This window comes from Argopecten irradians, unplaced genomic scaffold, assembly GCF_041381155.1.
Source record: "Argopecten irradians isolate NY unplaced genomic scaffold, Ai_NY scaffold_1161, whole genome shotgun sequence".
NCBI classification, from domain to species: Eukaryota; Metazoa; Mollusca; class Bivalvia; order Pectinida; family Pectinidae; genus Argopecten; species Argopecten irradians.
The window spans coordinates 1-17,283 of record NW_027188628.1 but is presented as its reverse complement, the minus strand read 5'-3'; the positions used below and the strand labels follow the sequence as shown (position 1 = coordinate 17,283).

General features: G+C 35.6%; 2 protein-coding genes across 3 annotated transcripts; both read left to right on the top strand.

Annotated features, from left to right (window-relative positions):
- Positions 1-817: 817 nt before the first annotated feature.
- LOC138314000 (ankyrin repeat and SOCS box protein 8-like) lies at positions 818-4,735 on the top strand. The gene is made up of 2 exons (XM_069254211.1): positions 818-2,320; positions 2,592-4,735. Exons 1-2 carry the CDS (start codon positions 1,574-1,576, stop codon positions 2,874-2,876), a joined length of 1,032 nt encoding a protein of 343 aa, XP_069110312.1. The 5' UTR covers positions 818-1,573; the 3' UTR covers positions 2,877-4,735.
- Positions 4,736-8,706: 3,971 nt separating this feature from the next.
- Positions 8,707-17,225, top strand: LOC138314001 (RING finger protein 207-like). 2 transcript variants are annotated; one of them, XM_069254212.1, is made up of 6 exons: positions 8,707-8,979; positions 10,051-10,187; positions 12,215-12,309; positions 14,248-14,324; positions 15,618-15,706; positions 17,163-17,225. In XM_069254212.1, exons 1-6 carry the CDS (start codon positions 8,928-8,930, stop codon positions 17,214-17,216), a joined length of 504 nt encoding a protein of 167 aa, XP_069110313.1. In that variant the 5' UTR covers positions 8,707-8,927; the 3' UTR covers positions 17,217-17,225. The 2 variants fall into 2 exon arrangements, with proteins under 2 accessions (XP_069110313.1, XP_069110314.1); XM_069254213.1 differs by having other exon boundaries at positions 8,717-8,979; positions 10,063-10,187.
- The last annotated feature ends 58 nt before the right edge of the window (positions 17,226-17,283 follow it).

Sequence of the window (17,283 nt, the reverse complement as noted above, 5' to 3'; positions counted from 1 at the left end):
ATAAAAAAAAATGTGTTTAACTTACATCTTCAGGAGTCTTTTTAGACTGAAAAATAAAAATGTACAAATTAATTAAATTGAAACACATTCAGGGGATGTAACTCGTACAGTCGTAAGATACAATGTACGTGTACTATATATAATCAAAAGCATGGTGTCCATAGGATGTCAACAACATCAAATCATGAAGACTGAGAGACTTAATCCTTATAGCTTTTAAACCCTTATATTTACTCTCTCTAGACTGCGTACATGATCAAATAAATGAACTGATGTAATGTACATCTGTGCGGCAGTAGGCCTACTCCACTAGTCAAAATGTTTTGCATGCAAAAATAATCTTACCTTGCGTTTGGGCGGCATATTCTTTTTACTCAATGACAAGACTCCAGAAGTAAAAAGTGTTCTTCGCACGCTTGAATACACCAAGTACGAGACGAGCTTTATGTGAACCGATGAGCACGCCAGAGCAAAACGATCACAAAGAAACAGCCGACGGCAGAAGAAACGAAAATTACAAGCGTCTTCGCCACATTTTTCCCGCGCTTTTGTTTACACTGGAATGGGTTTAGTTGTAATAGTATTGTAATTTTTGGGGAAAAGCAAATTTAAGAAAAGCCACATTTGTATATATAAAAACTTACAATTTACGTATTAGCTGATGACAAAACGAATTTCTGTCCTTGTCAAGAAATAGATGCTGCATAGTTTTGAAACTGAACAGACGAAGTTTCTTGAACGTTTGAAACGGAGGGTAATATCAAAAGGTTCCGATCGACCTTTTTCGGAAGCTTTCGGATTTTTGCCTAACTTCTGTACAATCAGAGGGCACCTGCCGGAAGTTAACCAATTTAACTTGGATACATGACGCTTTCGCAACTTCATATGGCCCATATATTGACACCGAGTGTTTTGGTGTCAACTCCTAGTTTTATGAATTAGCATTGGAAATTTTGGACAACTATAAAGTGAAAATAATGCATCGACGGTGTTGTCATTCCATGTTTGCGCACTCTGGAGTCTTTATCTATATACAGAATATGTAGTTCTGCAAGTATAACTATACCGGTTGAGAGCTCTGTACGGTGTTAGTTAATTTACATTTGAAATGACTGCTTATCGGTGCATGAGATCACAAGACAGTGCTAACTGCTGTTGCGTGACAGACGTATCCGTAATTAAAGTAACACGCCGCGCCGACTTTCTCGAGTGAAAGTGGGGGCAGTAAAGCAACAGAAGTCTTGGTACTCTATTAATTATGTACAAGGCCAGGAATTAACTTAGTGAGGGTCTCAAGGAGCTGACCAGGAATTCTTTATTTAACAACGAACAGTACGTTATGGAATTAATCAATGCATGTTCAAGCGACAACCTCTATAGAAATGATAAATTTATTTTTGCCATGATTTGCTAATTACAGGTAAAGAATTTATAAAAGGAAAAAAAAAACTCTTCTTTCCATCGAGTCATGATTTTTGTAAAGAAATCCTTTTGAACCCCCTGTAATGAAACGATACCCAGGAATCTCCATAACATTACATAGGTGCCGACTGGTTTGCTAAATGCCAGTTCAATGGAGAGTGGCCTGTTAGTCAGAACAATGGATTATTTCGAGGATGACTTGTATGACATCCTTTTAAAAGGGAAGCGGGAATCCCTTAAGGAGTATCTGGACAAGGGGCTGGACGTGAACCATGCATTCCGCAGTACTGACCGTCCTGACCGGCTCGGTAAAACTCTTACAGAGGTGGCGGTGCAGGCACAACAGAAGGAAGTGGTGGAGGAGTTGATCAGTAAGAAAGCAAATGTCAATCTGAAATACATTGTGGATGTCAACAATTACGCTTACACATTGAGGGAATATAAAAAGAAAGATTGTTTAAAGCTAACTGTGATGTATGCATGTATTGTGAAAAACCAGGTGGACATGATTAAATTACTGGTTCAGGCTGGCTATAATGTAAATAACCATGACGACCGTGGCTGTACCTGTCTATGGCACGCTGTGGATTTAAATAACTATGAAATGGCTAAAGCCATTCTTTTAGCCAAAGAATGCGATGTGAATGTGATGGACACCGCCCTTCTCCGACCTCTACATATAGCCGCAATGCATGGTAACCACAAAATTATGTCGCTATTGATACGGAGAGGGGCTCGTATTGATGCTGTTCAACTGCGAGGATGGACAGCGTTAAATCTGTCTTGCCGGACGGGATGTGTACCAACGACACGAATGTTACTTCTGAATGGTGCTGATCCAAATCACATTGCTTATAATGAACATACACCACTTTCTATGTCTCTACAGTATTGTGAGGTATGTTAAGATATCCCTCTCATGTTACACCATGAAAAAATGATCAAAATAATGTAATTAAAGTGAGGGAAAAGTATAATCTACAAATATTATCACGATAGTAATATTTAATCAATGCTTCTTCAAATGGTTCATATGTAATCATTTATTCATATTTAAATTGTTTTTAAAAGTTTGTTAAAAATAATACAGATATTGTTGGCAACTGATCTCAGGTTTTTGTGGACGGTTTTAAGCTGTTATATGTAATATTCGTTACTGGTACTTTCAGGACCGACAAATCCCAGAGCTACTTCTAGAAGCAGGAGCGGAGGTTACTATGTCTTTAATCAAAAAGTGTAAGGAAGAGAAAATGATGAACTTATTACTGAATCCAGACCTCTTCTACTTAATGAAGTTTTTGTCAGAGACACCAAGAACCCTGAGGACATTGAGCTGTCTACGGATCAGGAAATCTTTACTTCAGTCAGCATCTGATCTTCATATCATACAGAAGGTTGAGGGCCTACCTCTGCCTAAGTTGATCAAGGAATATTTACTTATGGCTCATTTATAATGGTAACCGTAGTGTAGACTTAAGAGACTGTACATATTACTTTGACAATCATATTGGACAACAAATTGATAACCTGTTTTTAACCATGGTAAGTCGGTAACCATGGTTAATGATGATGCCTGTGTATTGTGTTCTAGTAAACATCGAATGCTATGGTTAACAAACTGATGACGAGAATGTATATACATGTACATGTTCCATAGCCATGGCAACATATTGATAAATGTAATTGTTACCATATGACAACGATTAATTTCTTCTCTAATCCATGATACCAGGAGTAAATAAAAAATCGTCTGCCCTTTATATATTACCATGGTAACCATGATGCGTCTTTCAGGGCATTGATTAAATTAAAAAATCATTATATCTTTTTTGTTCTTGGAGAAGTTTGCGATGTTGTTTTGAACTATATCATCTAAACAACTTTTGATGATATCACATTTTTCGCTCTTCATCAATATAAAGCAGACATCTGACAATGCGATGCTGTATAGTTTTTCTAATTAGAAAGTCCTTCGAGAATGTTTCTCTCCGTTTGTTGGTGCTCAGGTAATTTTCAATAGGACTGAAGCTGTAATTGGTAGGGCAGTAAAGTTATATTATGTAGCTGTAATGTATGATCTATACGAACCCTAACAGTACAGGTAATTATCCACCTGTACCAGGTATTGATTACCTGGAGTCTTACTGTCTGGAGCTGAACTGTAGGTGTAACCAGCTGATGTCATCACTTAGGACATTAAAATAAGTCCAAGGCTGTATTAATGACATTGACCTACATCAACTTAACTGTGTGAAGAGAGAAAGAGTGTTGGATATTGTAAATGATATATTTTTTGTGAAAAAAACGCCTACGAAAATCAAATTCCTTTGAATATTATCCACGAATTGGCTTTAATACACATTCGATATTGTTTTACTAGATTGTAAATATTGTTATTTTTTATTCTGGCTGTATGATGTACTGGACTATATGCATGCAAACAGGATGATGTCATATAAACATACATATTTTAGCGGTAGTTTTGGCGCTTTTTATTCATGTACAGCGCTAATGTTTGTAAAAGGCCATTTACTGTATTGAACTACCTAATGTGGCTGATTTATACCTGCGCTTATTATGCGATAAAACCTGACTGCGCTAAAATAAACGGGTACGTTTACAGTATGTATATAAATAATAACTGGAGATTTTAATTTATCAGATGTTGACCACTTTATCCTAGCTGTCAAAAAACTACCATGTTTTGGATGTGCTTCATGCTATTCGGTGTAATTTTGAAGATATGATGAAGTTAGTGTTGGTCTTTAACCGTAGAATATTGCATGTAGGAACTGTTCTCAGGACATGGTACAAGTGCATTTACCTTCTTTACCAAGAACTGATAAAACGCGTCTATTTTTGTAGTAAGGTACTAAAAGATTCCTTATAATTTTCGTTTGTTAGCTATTTTGGTGAAGTTATTTCTTATTTTGCTACTGACCATTTGAATCAGTATTCCATCAAAAGAGTAAGCTTACTATATGTGAACTTTTATTATCTCAGAAATTAATGTTTTCTGTTGTTCTAGACTATAGTGTTTATAAACGATTCAAGGTATGTCATTCAAAATATCTGCTTGAAATTTATTTGATATCAGTAAATATTCATGTACATTTCAAACCATGCGTTTGTCAAGTTTTTAACCGGAAGAATTATTATGATTTGCTGTGGTAGTAAATGCACTAATCTAACCTCCTTATTTGGTACACGTAGCCACACCATGACCAGTGCATGTGTAAAATGCTGCTTTGTATTTTGAACGAATTTGTTTTGTAAAACCTCCAAGAATCTCAACTGTTGAAATAAAAAATTATTTTTGACAATGCTGTGTTATTTTTGTGTCATTTTTGAAGTGCTTATTTCCTTTGTCGTGATCGAGTTATGCACCATATGTAGAGTATGAATTCTATCGACTTTTGATCTATAGCTGAGAACTAGAACATCTAAAATGGTCTATGGACCTGTGGTAGGTCTATATATATATATGTCTGCTAACACTTTTTTCATCTGTGACCGAAATTATGTGTGATTCTTTGGCAGTATGCAACACGTGAAGTGGACAAAGGTTTTGTCAAACTTCAAAAACGGTCACAAGTGAAAATACCACCCCGGCTTACCGAGGTTAACCCGAAAATATTTGAAAGCCAAACTTGTCCGTTTTGGTTTGGTTTAGTTTATTCTACGTCCTATTTAATGCCAAGGTCATGTAAGGACAGGTTTGATAGTGGAGGAAAACCGGAGTACCCGGGAAAAAACCCACCGGCCAGCGGTCAGTACCTGGCAACTGCCCCACATGGGGTTTGAACTCGCGACTCATTGGTGGATGGCTTGTTTTTTCATTCTGTTTACATGTAGATATGATAATTGAAACTTATCTAAAAGATTAATATCATCTTCAATAAAACGAATGGCTCTTTCCTGTATCTTTTCCATCTTTCTAGTTGAAATTAAGCTACAAAAATACCGTGCCAGGACAGTAATTAAAAATCATAATTTTTGCCTTGTTTTAGTTACTGCCAAACACAGTTTCAGAACACAGAGTTGCTTGGGAACCCCCCCCCCCCTTTTTTTTTAAACATAAATTACACATCTATTACGGTGGCGGAGTTGTGTCATTTTATCTTTTCGCCAGTAGATTAGTCCTTGGGTTAACTTCTCTGCTGGAAACTTAAGTAAACAACAAAAAAAAAAAAAAACCTATGACTGAAAGAAAAGGCGAAAATTAACAAGTATTAAATCTGCTAATAATAATTAGCATTGTAATAATTGGTTAACCATAATTACTCGTCTTTTTGCCCGCCTTTAACCGCTTTAAAGTTCAGGCGAAAAGACAAAATTTAGGTTTGTTAATTTTCGTCTTTTCGAGGCTAGAAAAACAAAAAAGGCTCTATTTTCAAAGGCGAAAAGACGAAAATCTTAGTCGATTTCGTTTTTTCGTCTTTTATTTTTCGTCTTTTCGCCTCGAAAACACGAGTTCCTTTTCGAGACGAAAATACGCATATAAGTCAGCCACCGTAGTGATGATTAAAGTGAATAGATGATCAAGGTGTTCAACACTGATCATGTTAGATGTCAACTTCGCTAGCCAAGGGTATATGTATACATGTACCCTTAGCTTACACGAAAAAAAATCAGCATCAGCTTCACGGATTAGCACGTTACGGGTCCGCGGTAGTTAAGCCTATTTCAGGGGTGCCAATCTACGTCATCGATAGGTTGTTGTATACTCCATTTTTTATAAAACGGCAGCCATATTGATCCGCTTCGCCGGTAAGTTCGCCATATTAACCACATATAACAGCCACCAGTGTTAAAGAGACAACGCTCACGGAACCCAGACAATTATATAGAACCTACGTATTATAAAATATCTTTTGTATACTGTCTGATTTCTTAGATTACCTGGTGCACATAACAAAGCCGTGGCAAGGTTGTAGTATAATCGTATGTCGATATCAACAGAAATTCAGGTTTTCTTCGTAATAAATGTTTTTCTGACACATTCAACTCTTCCTATTTGTCAATTACGTGACAAAATGATCTGAAATGCTTTCTTGATGAATCAGTTTGTACGTTATACCTACCACGATTCCGAAATCCAATCTTGGTGACCCGGTTGTGGTATAAACGTATTTTACAGCACGGTTGTAGTAGAGTCTGGACTCATTGCAAACTACTATCTGGAGATATTTCACAATGAAAGTGTCCAGAAGTCGTCCATTCGAGTGTTAAAAATCTAACATATAGCCCATATACATATGTAACTCTACTTAGTAATGAGGACAACAGAAATATCAAAACGTATCGACCTGTTTATAGATCTTTATACTGTGATGATCAGTTGTTTCTGGTCACATTCAGATATGCCAACCATTATATATATTGTATCAAAATATCTTAGCGATATTATATTGCTTATACTTTAAAAAAAAAAAAAACCTTTTATGAATGAATTTTAAAAGAAAATGCGCTGTAAAAGTAGCCCAAAGTTTAAGTGTATACCAGACATTTATATATGCATGGAGGTGGGAGTAAGAATTTTGCATGTGCAAAATGTGGTACTGCCTTTTTTACTAACTATGAACTTAAACGACACGAGAGGAGAGAGGAGAGGTTGTTTTCCAACAAATGTAAGGTATGCGAAAAGTCCTTTGAGACCAAAGACCAACTAAAGGATCATATTGGGACCCATGACACGAGAAATGCAGCATGTCATGTACGCAATATTTGCTTTAAAACTTTTAAGTTCAGAAACAGTTTGAATAGGCACCGGTTGATACACAGGGAGGAGGAGCATAGATGCAATGAATGTGATAAAATGTTCAAGTCCCGACGTAGTCTCCGGGATCACATAACATGTTTACATTCGGAAAAAAAACATTTCAATGTGACAAATGTCAAAAGGTCAAAAGAATGTCAAAAAATGTCAAATGTCAAAAGAAAATATACTTATGCTGAGTAATTTGTTTGATTTTTTCATGGTTGAACAGTATCGTTTTATGTTTTCAAAACAAAATTTAAAGGCCTACTACCTTTGCGCAACAAAAGTTTTAATTTTCTTAGAAACAATAATAATATACGAAAATGTATATCAATGGTCTAAGAGGATTTTATAACACCGACCAAATGCTATGATTCATGTCGCTGTTTTGTCGTCTGGCGCAGTGATAATCAACCGACGCGCGGTAATTATGACGACGACTGGACATAAAACGACCCGCGCTATGAAAATTAGCATCGGATTTATTAAAATCAAATTGTTAAGAATGTGATGGTAAGTGTAATATTAACGGTAAGTTAACAACTTTTTGTGACTCTATAAAATTATCAATTAAGTTTTACATTCCCATTCAAAAAATTAAAAGTCGTTTCGGAAGAGTAGTGTCCCTTTAAAGTCTATTGGTTAACAACTTCAATGTATAAGAACTCCAAAGATGGAGTTACATCACCAAACAAATCCATGATACCTTTTGTAAATCTATGTTAAACAATCGGAAAACATGGCGGTAATTACGACGAGGAAACATGAGACGACCTGCGTTATGGAAATTAACATTTACATGTCCCAAATTGTTCGTGATGTGATGCTATAGGGAAAGATTAAAATAAGTAACTTACGTTTGGAACTCTACAAAGTAGAGTTACATATGTATATGGGCTATATGTTAGATTTTAAACACTCGAATGGACGACTTCTGGACACTTTCATTGTGAAATATCTCCAGATAGTAGTTTGCAATGAGTCCAGACTCTACTACAACCGTGCTGTAAAATACGTTTATACCACAACCGGGTCACCAAGATTGGATTTCGGAATCGTGGTAGGTATAACGTACAAACTGATTCATCAAGAAAGCATTTCAGATCATTTTGTCACGTAATTGACAAATAGGAAGAGTTGAATGTGTCAGAAAAACATTTATTACGAAGAAAACCTGAATTTCTGTTGATATCGACATACGATTATACTACAACCTTGCCACGGCTTTGTTATGTGCACCAGGTAATCTAAGAAATCAGACAGTATACAAAAGATATTTTATAATACGTAGGTTCTATATAATTGTCTGGGTTCCGTGAGCGTTGTCTCTTTAACACTGGTGGCTGTTATATGTGGTTAATATGGCGAACTTACCGGCGAAGTGGATCAATATGGCTGCCGTTTTATAAAAAATGGAGTATACAACAACCTATCGATGACGTAGATTGGCACCCCTGTATTTTAACGCTAGTAAGAGGCTTTTGACCATGTTGTGCAACGTTAGAAATAAAAATGGACATAAGTATAATATTTGCTGTTATTTAATTTCTAAGAGTAAGAAAACGTATCCATTACTAACTATTTACAAGTCTCTAACGATGAGCACTATATAGCAGACGAATTATTTCATTGGTGCAAAGGAAATAATGAACTCTCCCCTCGCGCCAAATGAAATCTCGCGCGATCACGTCAGTCCACATGTAAGAAGAACGGAAGAAAAACACGGACCTAAACATTCATTGAAATGCAGAAGTGTCCGACTTGCCCGAAGTGTCACTCATTTTATTCCACCAAAGGTGATACACGAAGCTTTATGTGGTTGATTTGAAACTGCAAACAATTTTGCAGACGTGTTGCCGCTTTGTATTTGCAGCTGCGATATTGCAGATTTATAAACACTGATCAGTGATCATCATGGCCAGCATCACGTCAAATTTGAAATAGCCAAATATTTAGAGTATTGCCACTATCCCATGATACAGACAAAACTCCAACTCCAATTAATTTGTTCAAAAACTACAAAGAATGTTGTTTTTTCATATTATTTAGTTTTATATGTAGTGCAACAAAAATACATTCAAAATACCGCAGTATTATTGTGGTTGTTTTGTAATTTTTGCTTCCAGTTATGCTTATTTTTCACTAACTTAATAAAATAGAAAATAAACCTTGTAAACATCAACATTTTTAAATACCACATTTTCCATCAAAGACATTAAAAAACCATAATTGATGTAGAATGATTCTTGGAAGAACATAAGGGAGATAACTTGCATTGACTTAATTTCTGTTAGGACAGGCTTTTAAAACTGGTTTTATTTATTGCATTTTTTTCAACTATCTGCTAGATTTACCTGAAGGTAGTAAATTTGGGTTGTTGAAATCTGCAGAAATTTCGTAATCTGTCAAAATGGCCCCATACAAAACTAGATCAGTCCATGAGTTTATGAGACCAGTGTATTTTACAGTAAAACAAATCATACTCAATTTACACACTATCAGAAAAAAAATCATATTCAATCTGGTCATACTTTCAACAGAACATGTTTAATTTTGAGATCTTTTCAGGATTAATAAATTAAATTTCAAAAATTACTATAAAAAAACAAGCTAATAATTCACTGACAGTCCACCCAATTATTATGGGCCTCTTGTTTTCTATAAATTTTCTATTTGCCTTGATTTACTTATTGTTTTCCTAACAGTATATTGCCGTATTATGCTACATTATATCCTAAGGCTGACAGTACATGTTACAGGTATTGTCATACATGTGAACATTTTAACGTTTGTCGTTATCCTAACAGTACATGTTACAGGTATTTTCATACATGTGAACATTTTAATGTTTGTCGTTATCCTAACAGTACATGTTACAGATGGTCGATCCTACCACAAACATCCCCTCCTGCTGGATTGTGGGCACACTTTCTGTGAGGGCTGTCTTCATGCTTTGGCTAAGGAAGGCAAGACTACAGTTAAATGTCCAATAGAAATATGCCAGGTAAGAGACTGAGATTTCATATTTTGATTCTTTCAAGTTCTGCCATAATGGAAACATATACTGATGGTGTCATGTATGTATGCAGTAGTGTTGAGTATGATGTAGTAGAGGTCTTAATCTAGTTTTGGCTGATCAGCTATGCCTTTTACATGGCATGGGGAATCTATGTCACAGACATGGATGCAGTTGCAATTTAAATGGATATCATAAAATGAAAATTTAAGTATGTACACAGGTAATACTAAACAGAACAATGTTTAATTATGATGAGTGACATAAATAAAGCAAAATGCAGGAATTTAGATTGTTTACAAAATCGCTTGTGATTGTGTTAACAATACCAGGTACTGTTTAGAGATTGTGTTGGAGAGTTTGAAGAAAGGGAGAGATTTATAAAAAACTGATACTTGCTATAGTCACCTGAATTATTATTCATATTAATGAGGTTGTAGTTATTGGTCATAAGCATACTTTCTGCTATTAAATTTGCAACTGCATCCATGTCTGTGACAATATTTCCCGAAATTGTTTTAGGGACCACAGTTTATGACCCATTTAGCCATTATATATAGATGCAACATATTCTCCATTTTTGGGTCAGTTTTCTTCATGGAAATCTGGCTTGTGACCAGTGAAACTTGGCACATCCATAAACAACCAGAACTGTTTATAAAATGAAAACAAAATAAAGCCAAACTACACCTTTCTTGAATTTGTGCTTTAAGGGTATTTAGTGTTTCCCACAGGAAAAAAAAGGGCATGGTGCTGGGTTTTGAAAAGGGCACCTTGACCGCGATAAATAACCATCAGAGGGGCACAAAGGTTATATTGACAACTTCCAATACAACGGGAAATCTTTAAAACTGTCTTGTTGTTTATTTAATTCTGGTTCAACTTTATATCATTTAAATGCTTTAAACTCTCTGTGTTGCTAAGTAATATCAGGACATCTATTTAATTATTCTGAGTGAAAAAATGATTTTGAAAATTGTAATCTGCAGATCATATGATCATGACTATAATTGATTCACAATAAAGATCTAAATTTCATTTATATTAATTAAAAGAATGGGAAAATTCAAAATGTATTCCTTTATTTCAATCCAATTACCTTTATTTTAATATATATCTTTATTTAAATATTAAAAATACTGTATTGATTTGAATAAGATAACATGTTTCATAATAATGGACAATTAATTAAAATAATGTTCTAAATTTATAAGCACTAAATTAAGAAAATACAGATAAGTGTTAGAGTAGTATGCAAAATATTTCAATTTAATCTGATAGAGAAAAAAGTTGATTTCTTTTTAATTTGATTTATTTTAATTACTTTGCTATTAATAATTTTATTATTATTAAGATATCTTTTCTAAAAATAAATTCACACCGAAATTCTAAAAAAAAAAAATACCGTTTTCATTTTTAAAAACGTGAATATTAGTAAAATCCTGAAATTCAATACCTCCGGATCTACTATTACAATACACCCAAAATGGCGGCCATTACGATTGCAAATCTTGTGACATCCATCCGATATAGATAGGCCTATTTAACATTAAAAACGTGAGTAAATCATTTACAGTTGTAAGCAGTATTTGTTTTTGAAGTAATGCTCACTAGCTGTAGTCATAAAACTTATTGAAAGGCCAGCTGATTGTTTTCTAGGCTGCCGATCGGCTGCTTGACTTCAGCTTACGTAATACACAGGCCTGAAAGTGACACCACAAGCCAAGGTGGAAATAGCCCATGGCTGCTAATTAGGGCCACTGGGGTGTTGGTCAGGGGGTCAGGGAGTGGTCACACTTCTTTTGTTTACTTAATTATCAAGCCACTACCTGGTATTAGTAGAAATGTACTGGGGACAAACAGGGCACGGCGTTATGTCATAGGGGCATGGCGTCAGGTAAAAAGGGCACGGCGCGGCGCCATGCTAATCGGGGCTGTGGGAAACACTAGGTATTTTAATCGTGATAGAATTGATAATTTTGTAATTGTTACCTGTATCATTTCTGTTGATTTAGGCACCGACCCCTATACAGGGTGATGTGAAGGAGCTCTGGCCTGACCTGTACACAGTAGGACTTGTATTGTACAACCAGCGCACACTTTTGGACAGGTAAATTGAACACTGACATAAAGAGTGAACCAGCATACCGTATTTCACCGCAAATAAGACCCCCCTTCCAGAGAAGAAATAAAGGTCAAAAGTGGTGGGGGGGTCTTATTTGCGGACAACCTCCCTGATAACATCGATCTATGAGGTCGCCATCTTGGACTTTTTAATGTCCTGTCATTGTTGTAAGTCGTATGACAGATTGGTAATAGCAAGATGTTCAACTATTTATAATAATAATGAAGACGTATGAGTAAATTAAATCAAATGTTATGACAAATTAAAATATAAACAGTACTAGGGCAGTTGTAACGTAAGTCTGAAAGGGAAACACATTTTTGCAAGAGTCACACGGACATTCACCAATGAATCAAAACGAAGAAACAGGATCATAAGCAATGTCATTTTAATCCAGAAGTTTTAATAATCATATAGTTATTTCAAAATATTCAAATTCGGTTATTGTTTATGATTACAACTACATCTCCGTCTTAGTAAACACGTGAATCAATCGCCGTGAATCGGAAGGACGATCGCCGTTCAGACTCAGGCCTATTTAAAATTCACTGCAAACGTTTACATATCAAATTCGTTCATAAACAGAAGAATTTACGTACATTTGTCTCAGCCAAATGAGCAAACGATCGTGTGATTTAACTTCAACGTGCCAACATGCACTGATGCAATTGTTTGTAACATCGTACACACATGTGTAGGAAAATGGCGCCGGGTTGAAGCCATACTTTCACACCGAGTCGTGTTTGGGAATTTGATCGGTATGCTATTGATACGACGATAGTTTGATAATATTTCAGATATTAATACAAATATTAACTGCATTAAAACATCGTAGCAAGTATTTTTGTATCCAGAGTAAAATACGAAACTTTGCGGCTAATCATATTATACTGACTGCGTAAACGAAACATGGCGGCCGAAAAGTAAAGCATGGTTTCTCCAACTGATCGTGAACTACAGGTACGTTACGTTCACAAATAAACATATTTGAAACTGTACATGCCTTAAGTAGATGTTTTAGGTAATGATTGTATTGAGTTAGAACCCACGACTGCAGAAACGATCTGCATCAATGACGAATATCTTTGCCGATTCATGTAAAAAATGACAAGCCGTACGAACACTAAAACGTGTTTGACCATGCCGATATAAAGCGTTCATGGAAACATATATCGGCGTATTTTGTTGAAAATAAACTCCAATTAAATATGAGCACCGTCCACAATTCGTAGTTTTTTATAATTAAATTAAATCACCCGTGAATTAACTTGAATTAGTTAACAAAAATAACAAGGACACAAACAGTTGTTTACTACGTGATTTTTCTATGCCGATAAAACAAACAAAAAGAAGTTCTGATACAAAGTCATTTTGGTGTTATTTTAATTACTCCGTTGCTCAAATTCGTCATCCAGTAAACTGCAAAATAGGTGGGAGGTCTTATTTGCAGACATCCCCCCTAAGTCTGAAAATGTGTCAAAATAGGTGGGGGGTCTTATAATTGCGGGAGGGGTCTTATTTGCGGTCAAATACGGTAAGCTTGTCCATTCTACAAATTTTACGAGATGGGAAAGGGGTTGTTGTACAAACAATCAGCCTGGGCCTAGTTTTAGTGGCATTTCTCAGAAATAAGACTGATTATTTTTATGTCTTGGAAGTTGAAGGGGCTGATCTCTGATTGGAGCTTTTACTCTGTAATAGTTAGTCAATAGAAAATATAATAAACTGTCTGATATGGCTTAGACTGAAGATTAAAGTTTGTTCTATAGGATAAGCAGATTTAAGTTAACACAAAATGAAATCATTGTCTAGGTCATCCTTAAAATTTAATGAAATTAGAAGAAGTCAAAAAACAAAATAAGAAGTTATCTAACTCTGAATAAATTTGGGAGATGTCAAAGTTCAATACATTGCTGTTTACAGAGAGCTCAGCAAAATAACACAATCACAGATGGTACAAAATTTGAAAAGAAGAGACACAGACAAACTGGTGGATCCAGGTAAATCTATACTCCTGTACTTAAAGATGTATCTTTCAAGTTGAGATAACAAATTTATAGCATGGTAATTATCACTGATCACACGGGTAAGACTATCAAATTGATAAAGTCAATTTTTGAGTTGTATGATAAACATACATGTAAGTATATTGAGACACATATTGTTGTTTTAATTTCAGTCCTAAACATTTGGAATTTAAACATGGTGTATCTGCGGTGCAATGAAATATTTTTTGCGATGACATACAATACAGTGGAACCTCCCAAAACCGAACCTTCTCAAAACCGATCACCTCTAGAAACCGAACATGGATGTCATGTACGGAATGAATTCCTCTTTATTAATAGTATATAAAACTTCCCAAAACCGATCCCTCCCAATTCCGAATACCGGACCGATTTTGAGATCGGAATAGTCAAATGTAACTAAAATACACTTCTGAAAACCGGCCTTACCTGAGCGACACCGATAGATTGCATTGAGGTCTGATCAACCGACCGTGAAATACACACGTACCTGTACCATAGTTGTTGCATGCCATGTCCTTGGGCATGTATACAGATGTGAAGGCTACAGGTATACGGTAATTATACCCAAGATGGTGGTGTAATTATTTAATCATGCCTATTGTTTAGATATCTAACGAAGGTCTACCATGTGCACATGGTTTGTTTACTGTAGGAAAACAAGCAGAGCTAGTAATAAAGAGAAAGTTTCGTATTCAAATCACACGTTTTTTTTTATTTACATATGTAGTTGTCGGATAACGTAAATTATCTGTATGAAGAAGTCGAAGCCATATATTGTTTTAGAAAATGACTATGTCATATAATGACCGGCATCGACTGATCATCGTGTAATTAGACCATATAATTTGATTCTTGACGTAACCAGAAGCGATCGGTCGTATGTAGGTTGCAGACGAGAACATCCCCAAGAACATTCACGCAACTAACTAACTAAACTACGTTTATAAGCGGTAACAAAGTCAAGTTTGCTCTAATCCATTCCTTTTAAACGTATGATTTTCTCTTTTGTGATAACATTCAAATTAACAATCAATATCGGTCGGTTTTAACGAATACTAGGCAAACATGCGGTGCACTAATGTAAAAAACGACTTCCGATCGATTAAATCCGGATCGTGATGATCGGTATTCGGTTCACTTCTCCAAACCGAACCCTCTCTAAACCGGCCGAAATTATATGCACCGACCATGATCGGTTTCGGGAGGTTCCACTGTATAACCCTTTCTTAATGAAAAATAAGATAGGTATTCTTCCTTTTTCAGATAAATGTTGTAAAGAGTGTTTGAGGAAGGTAGCTACATGTCGCTGTGAAAAATGTGCCTTCATCATGTGTATGCAGTGCTTTGATAAGGTATTAAAGTTAACTTGGTACTTGAGGTACATAATGTCTTTTGTAATATGACTGTGTTTTGCCGTTTTCTGATTGGTCTAGACTGCTTAGACAGAGGTTGACATTGCAAATCAGGTAACCTGGCTATGAATAGACACAGGGAATATCCTGTCTCTTTCACATTTTTGACCAATAAAAATAGATCATTGCCGATCATCGGCCAATAGATATATGTATAACAGAAGTACTACAAATACCTACTGAGGAATATGTGTATGAATACTTTCTTGATTTTGTTTTGTTTAAGTTTAAAATCTTTCGGGTGTCCTTTCTTCAAAATCGTTTCAAATACTGAAATAGCAAAGCCTATATTGTTTATATAACAAAAACAGTTATTGACTTTTTGTATTTAGATACAAGGAATTATGATATCTTTTTTGAATGGTGATATTTCCCTCGGCCTTCGGCCTCGAATCACGTTTCTCAGGTTCAACAATTACTCGTATTCACCTACAAAATGTCAATATTCATTTCACCATAATCATGTGCATATTGCATTTTGGGACCAATCGGTGAACAAGATGGCAGACAGTCCGCCACATTGGATTTTGATAGTTGAAGCTTTTTACCGCTATTTCTAGGAAAGTACTGTGCAATCTGTCTCAAATTGTATATGTAGGTTCCCCAAGGGCCCTGCATTTTGGGACTGACTGGTCAACAAGATGGCCAACAGGCCACCATCTTGGATTTTGATAATTAAGTTTGCTTCCACTATTTCTCAAAAAGTGCTGAATGGATCTGTCTCACATTTCATGTGCAGGTTCCCCTAAGGGTGTAGTTGTGCATATTGCATTTTGGGACCAATAGGTCAACAAGATGGCCGACAGGTAGCCATCTTGGATTTCAAAAATTGTAGTAATATGTAGTAAAAGTTTGAAAAGTCCCTCTTTCCATAGTCAGGCGTAGATCATTCTTTGATGGGCGCCAAGATCCTTCTGGGATCTCTTGTTGTATATTATTAACTCATCAAAAAGTGAAAGGGCATTGAACTCCTTAAAAACTGAAATCTGATGAATAATTACATCAAACATTGCTTAAAAAAGATATCTATCTGACATATTACTGATGCTGATGTCGGATGTTTTAAATCAGTATTTTGTATGTGACATAACTATTATCAAATCCGAATGAAAGTAAGAACAGATCAAGTGCAGTGGACCATCGAAAGTCCCAAACCGACTTGTTGTCCCCCAGGTGAAAATCCTCCAGATTGCAAAGTATTTATGTACTACCGAAGTACCAGTTACTTGATCAATTTTTTATTTTTATAATATCTCTTCATTATGTTTCCATCCAAAGTTGTCAAGTTTTGCGGACTATCAGCCGTCCAAATCACTCACCGGCAGTCCACTATTTGAATTTTAAGCCAGTTTAGAGGTACTAAAAAGACTATAATATTTCTTTGTGTCTTATGTAGATACATTCCATGTCCAACATGCTAAAGCATGCATCAGCCCATCCCTCTATCTAAGGACAGCAGGTAGGTCCCATCACACACCACTGGTTCATCTGTAACATTATCTACGTTTCATGATAAC

Excerpts from the sequence above, each read along its gene's own strand:
- LOC138314000 (XM_069254211.1), top strand. The coding sequence starts at position 1,574 with ATGGAGAGTGGCCTGTTAGTCAGAACAATGGATTATTTCGAGGATGAC. Across the intron at positions 2,321-2,591 it reads TGTCTCTACAGTATTGTGAG|GACCGACAAATCCCAGAGCT; the intron begins GTATGTTAAGAT and ends TGGTACTTTCAG.
- LOC138314001 (XM_069254212.1), top strand. The coding sequence starts at position 8,928 with ATGCAGAAGTGTCCGACTTGCCCGAAGTGTCACTCATTTTATTCCACC. Across the intron at positions 8,980-10,050 it reads CTCATTTTATTCCACCAAAG|TACATGTTACAGATGGTCGA; the intron begins GTGATACACGAA and ends TTATCCTAACAG. Across the intron at positions 12,310-14,247 it reads CAGCGCACACTTTTGGACAG|AGAGCTCAGCAAAATAACAC; the intron begins GTAAATTGAACA and ends TGCTGTTTACAG.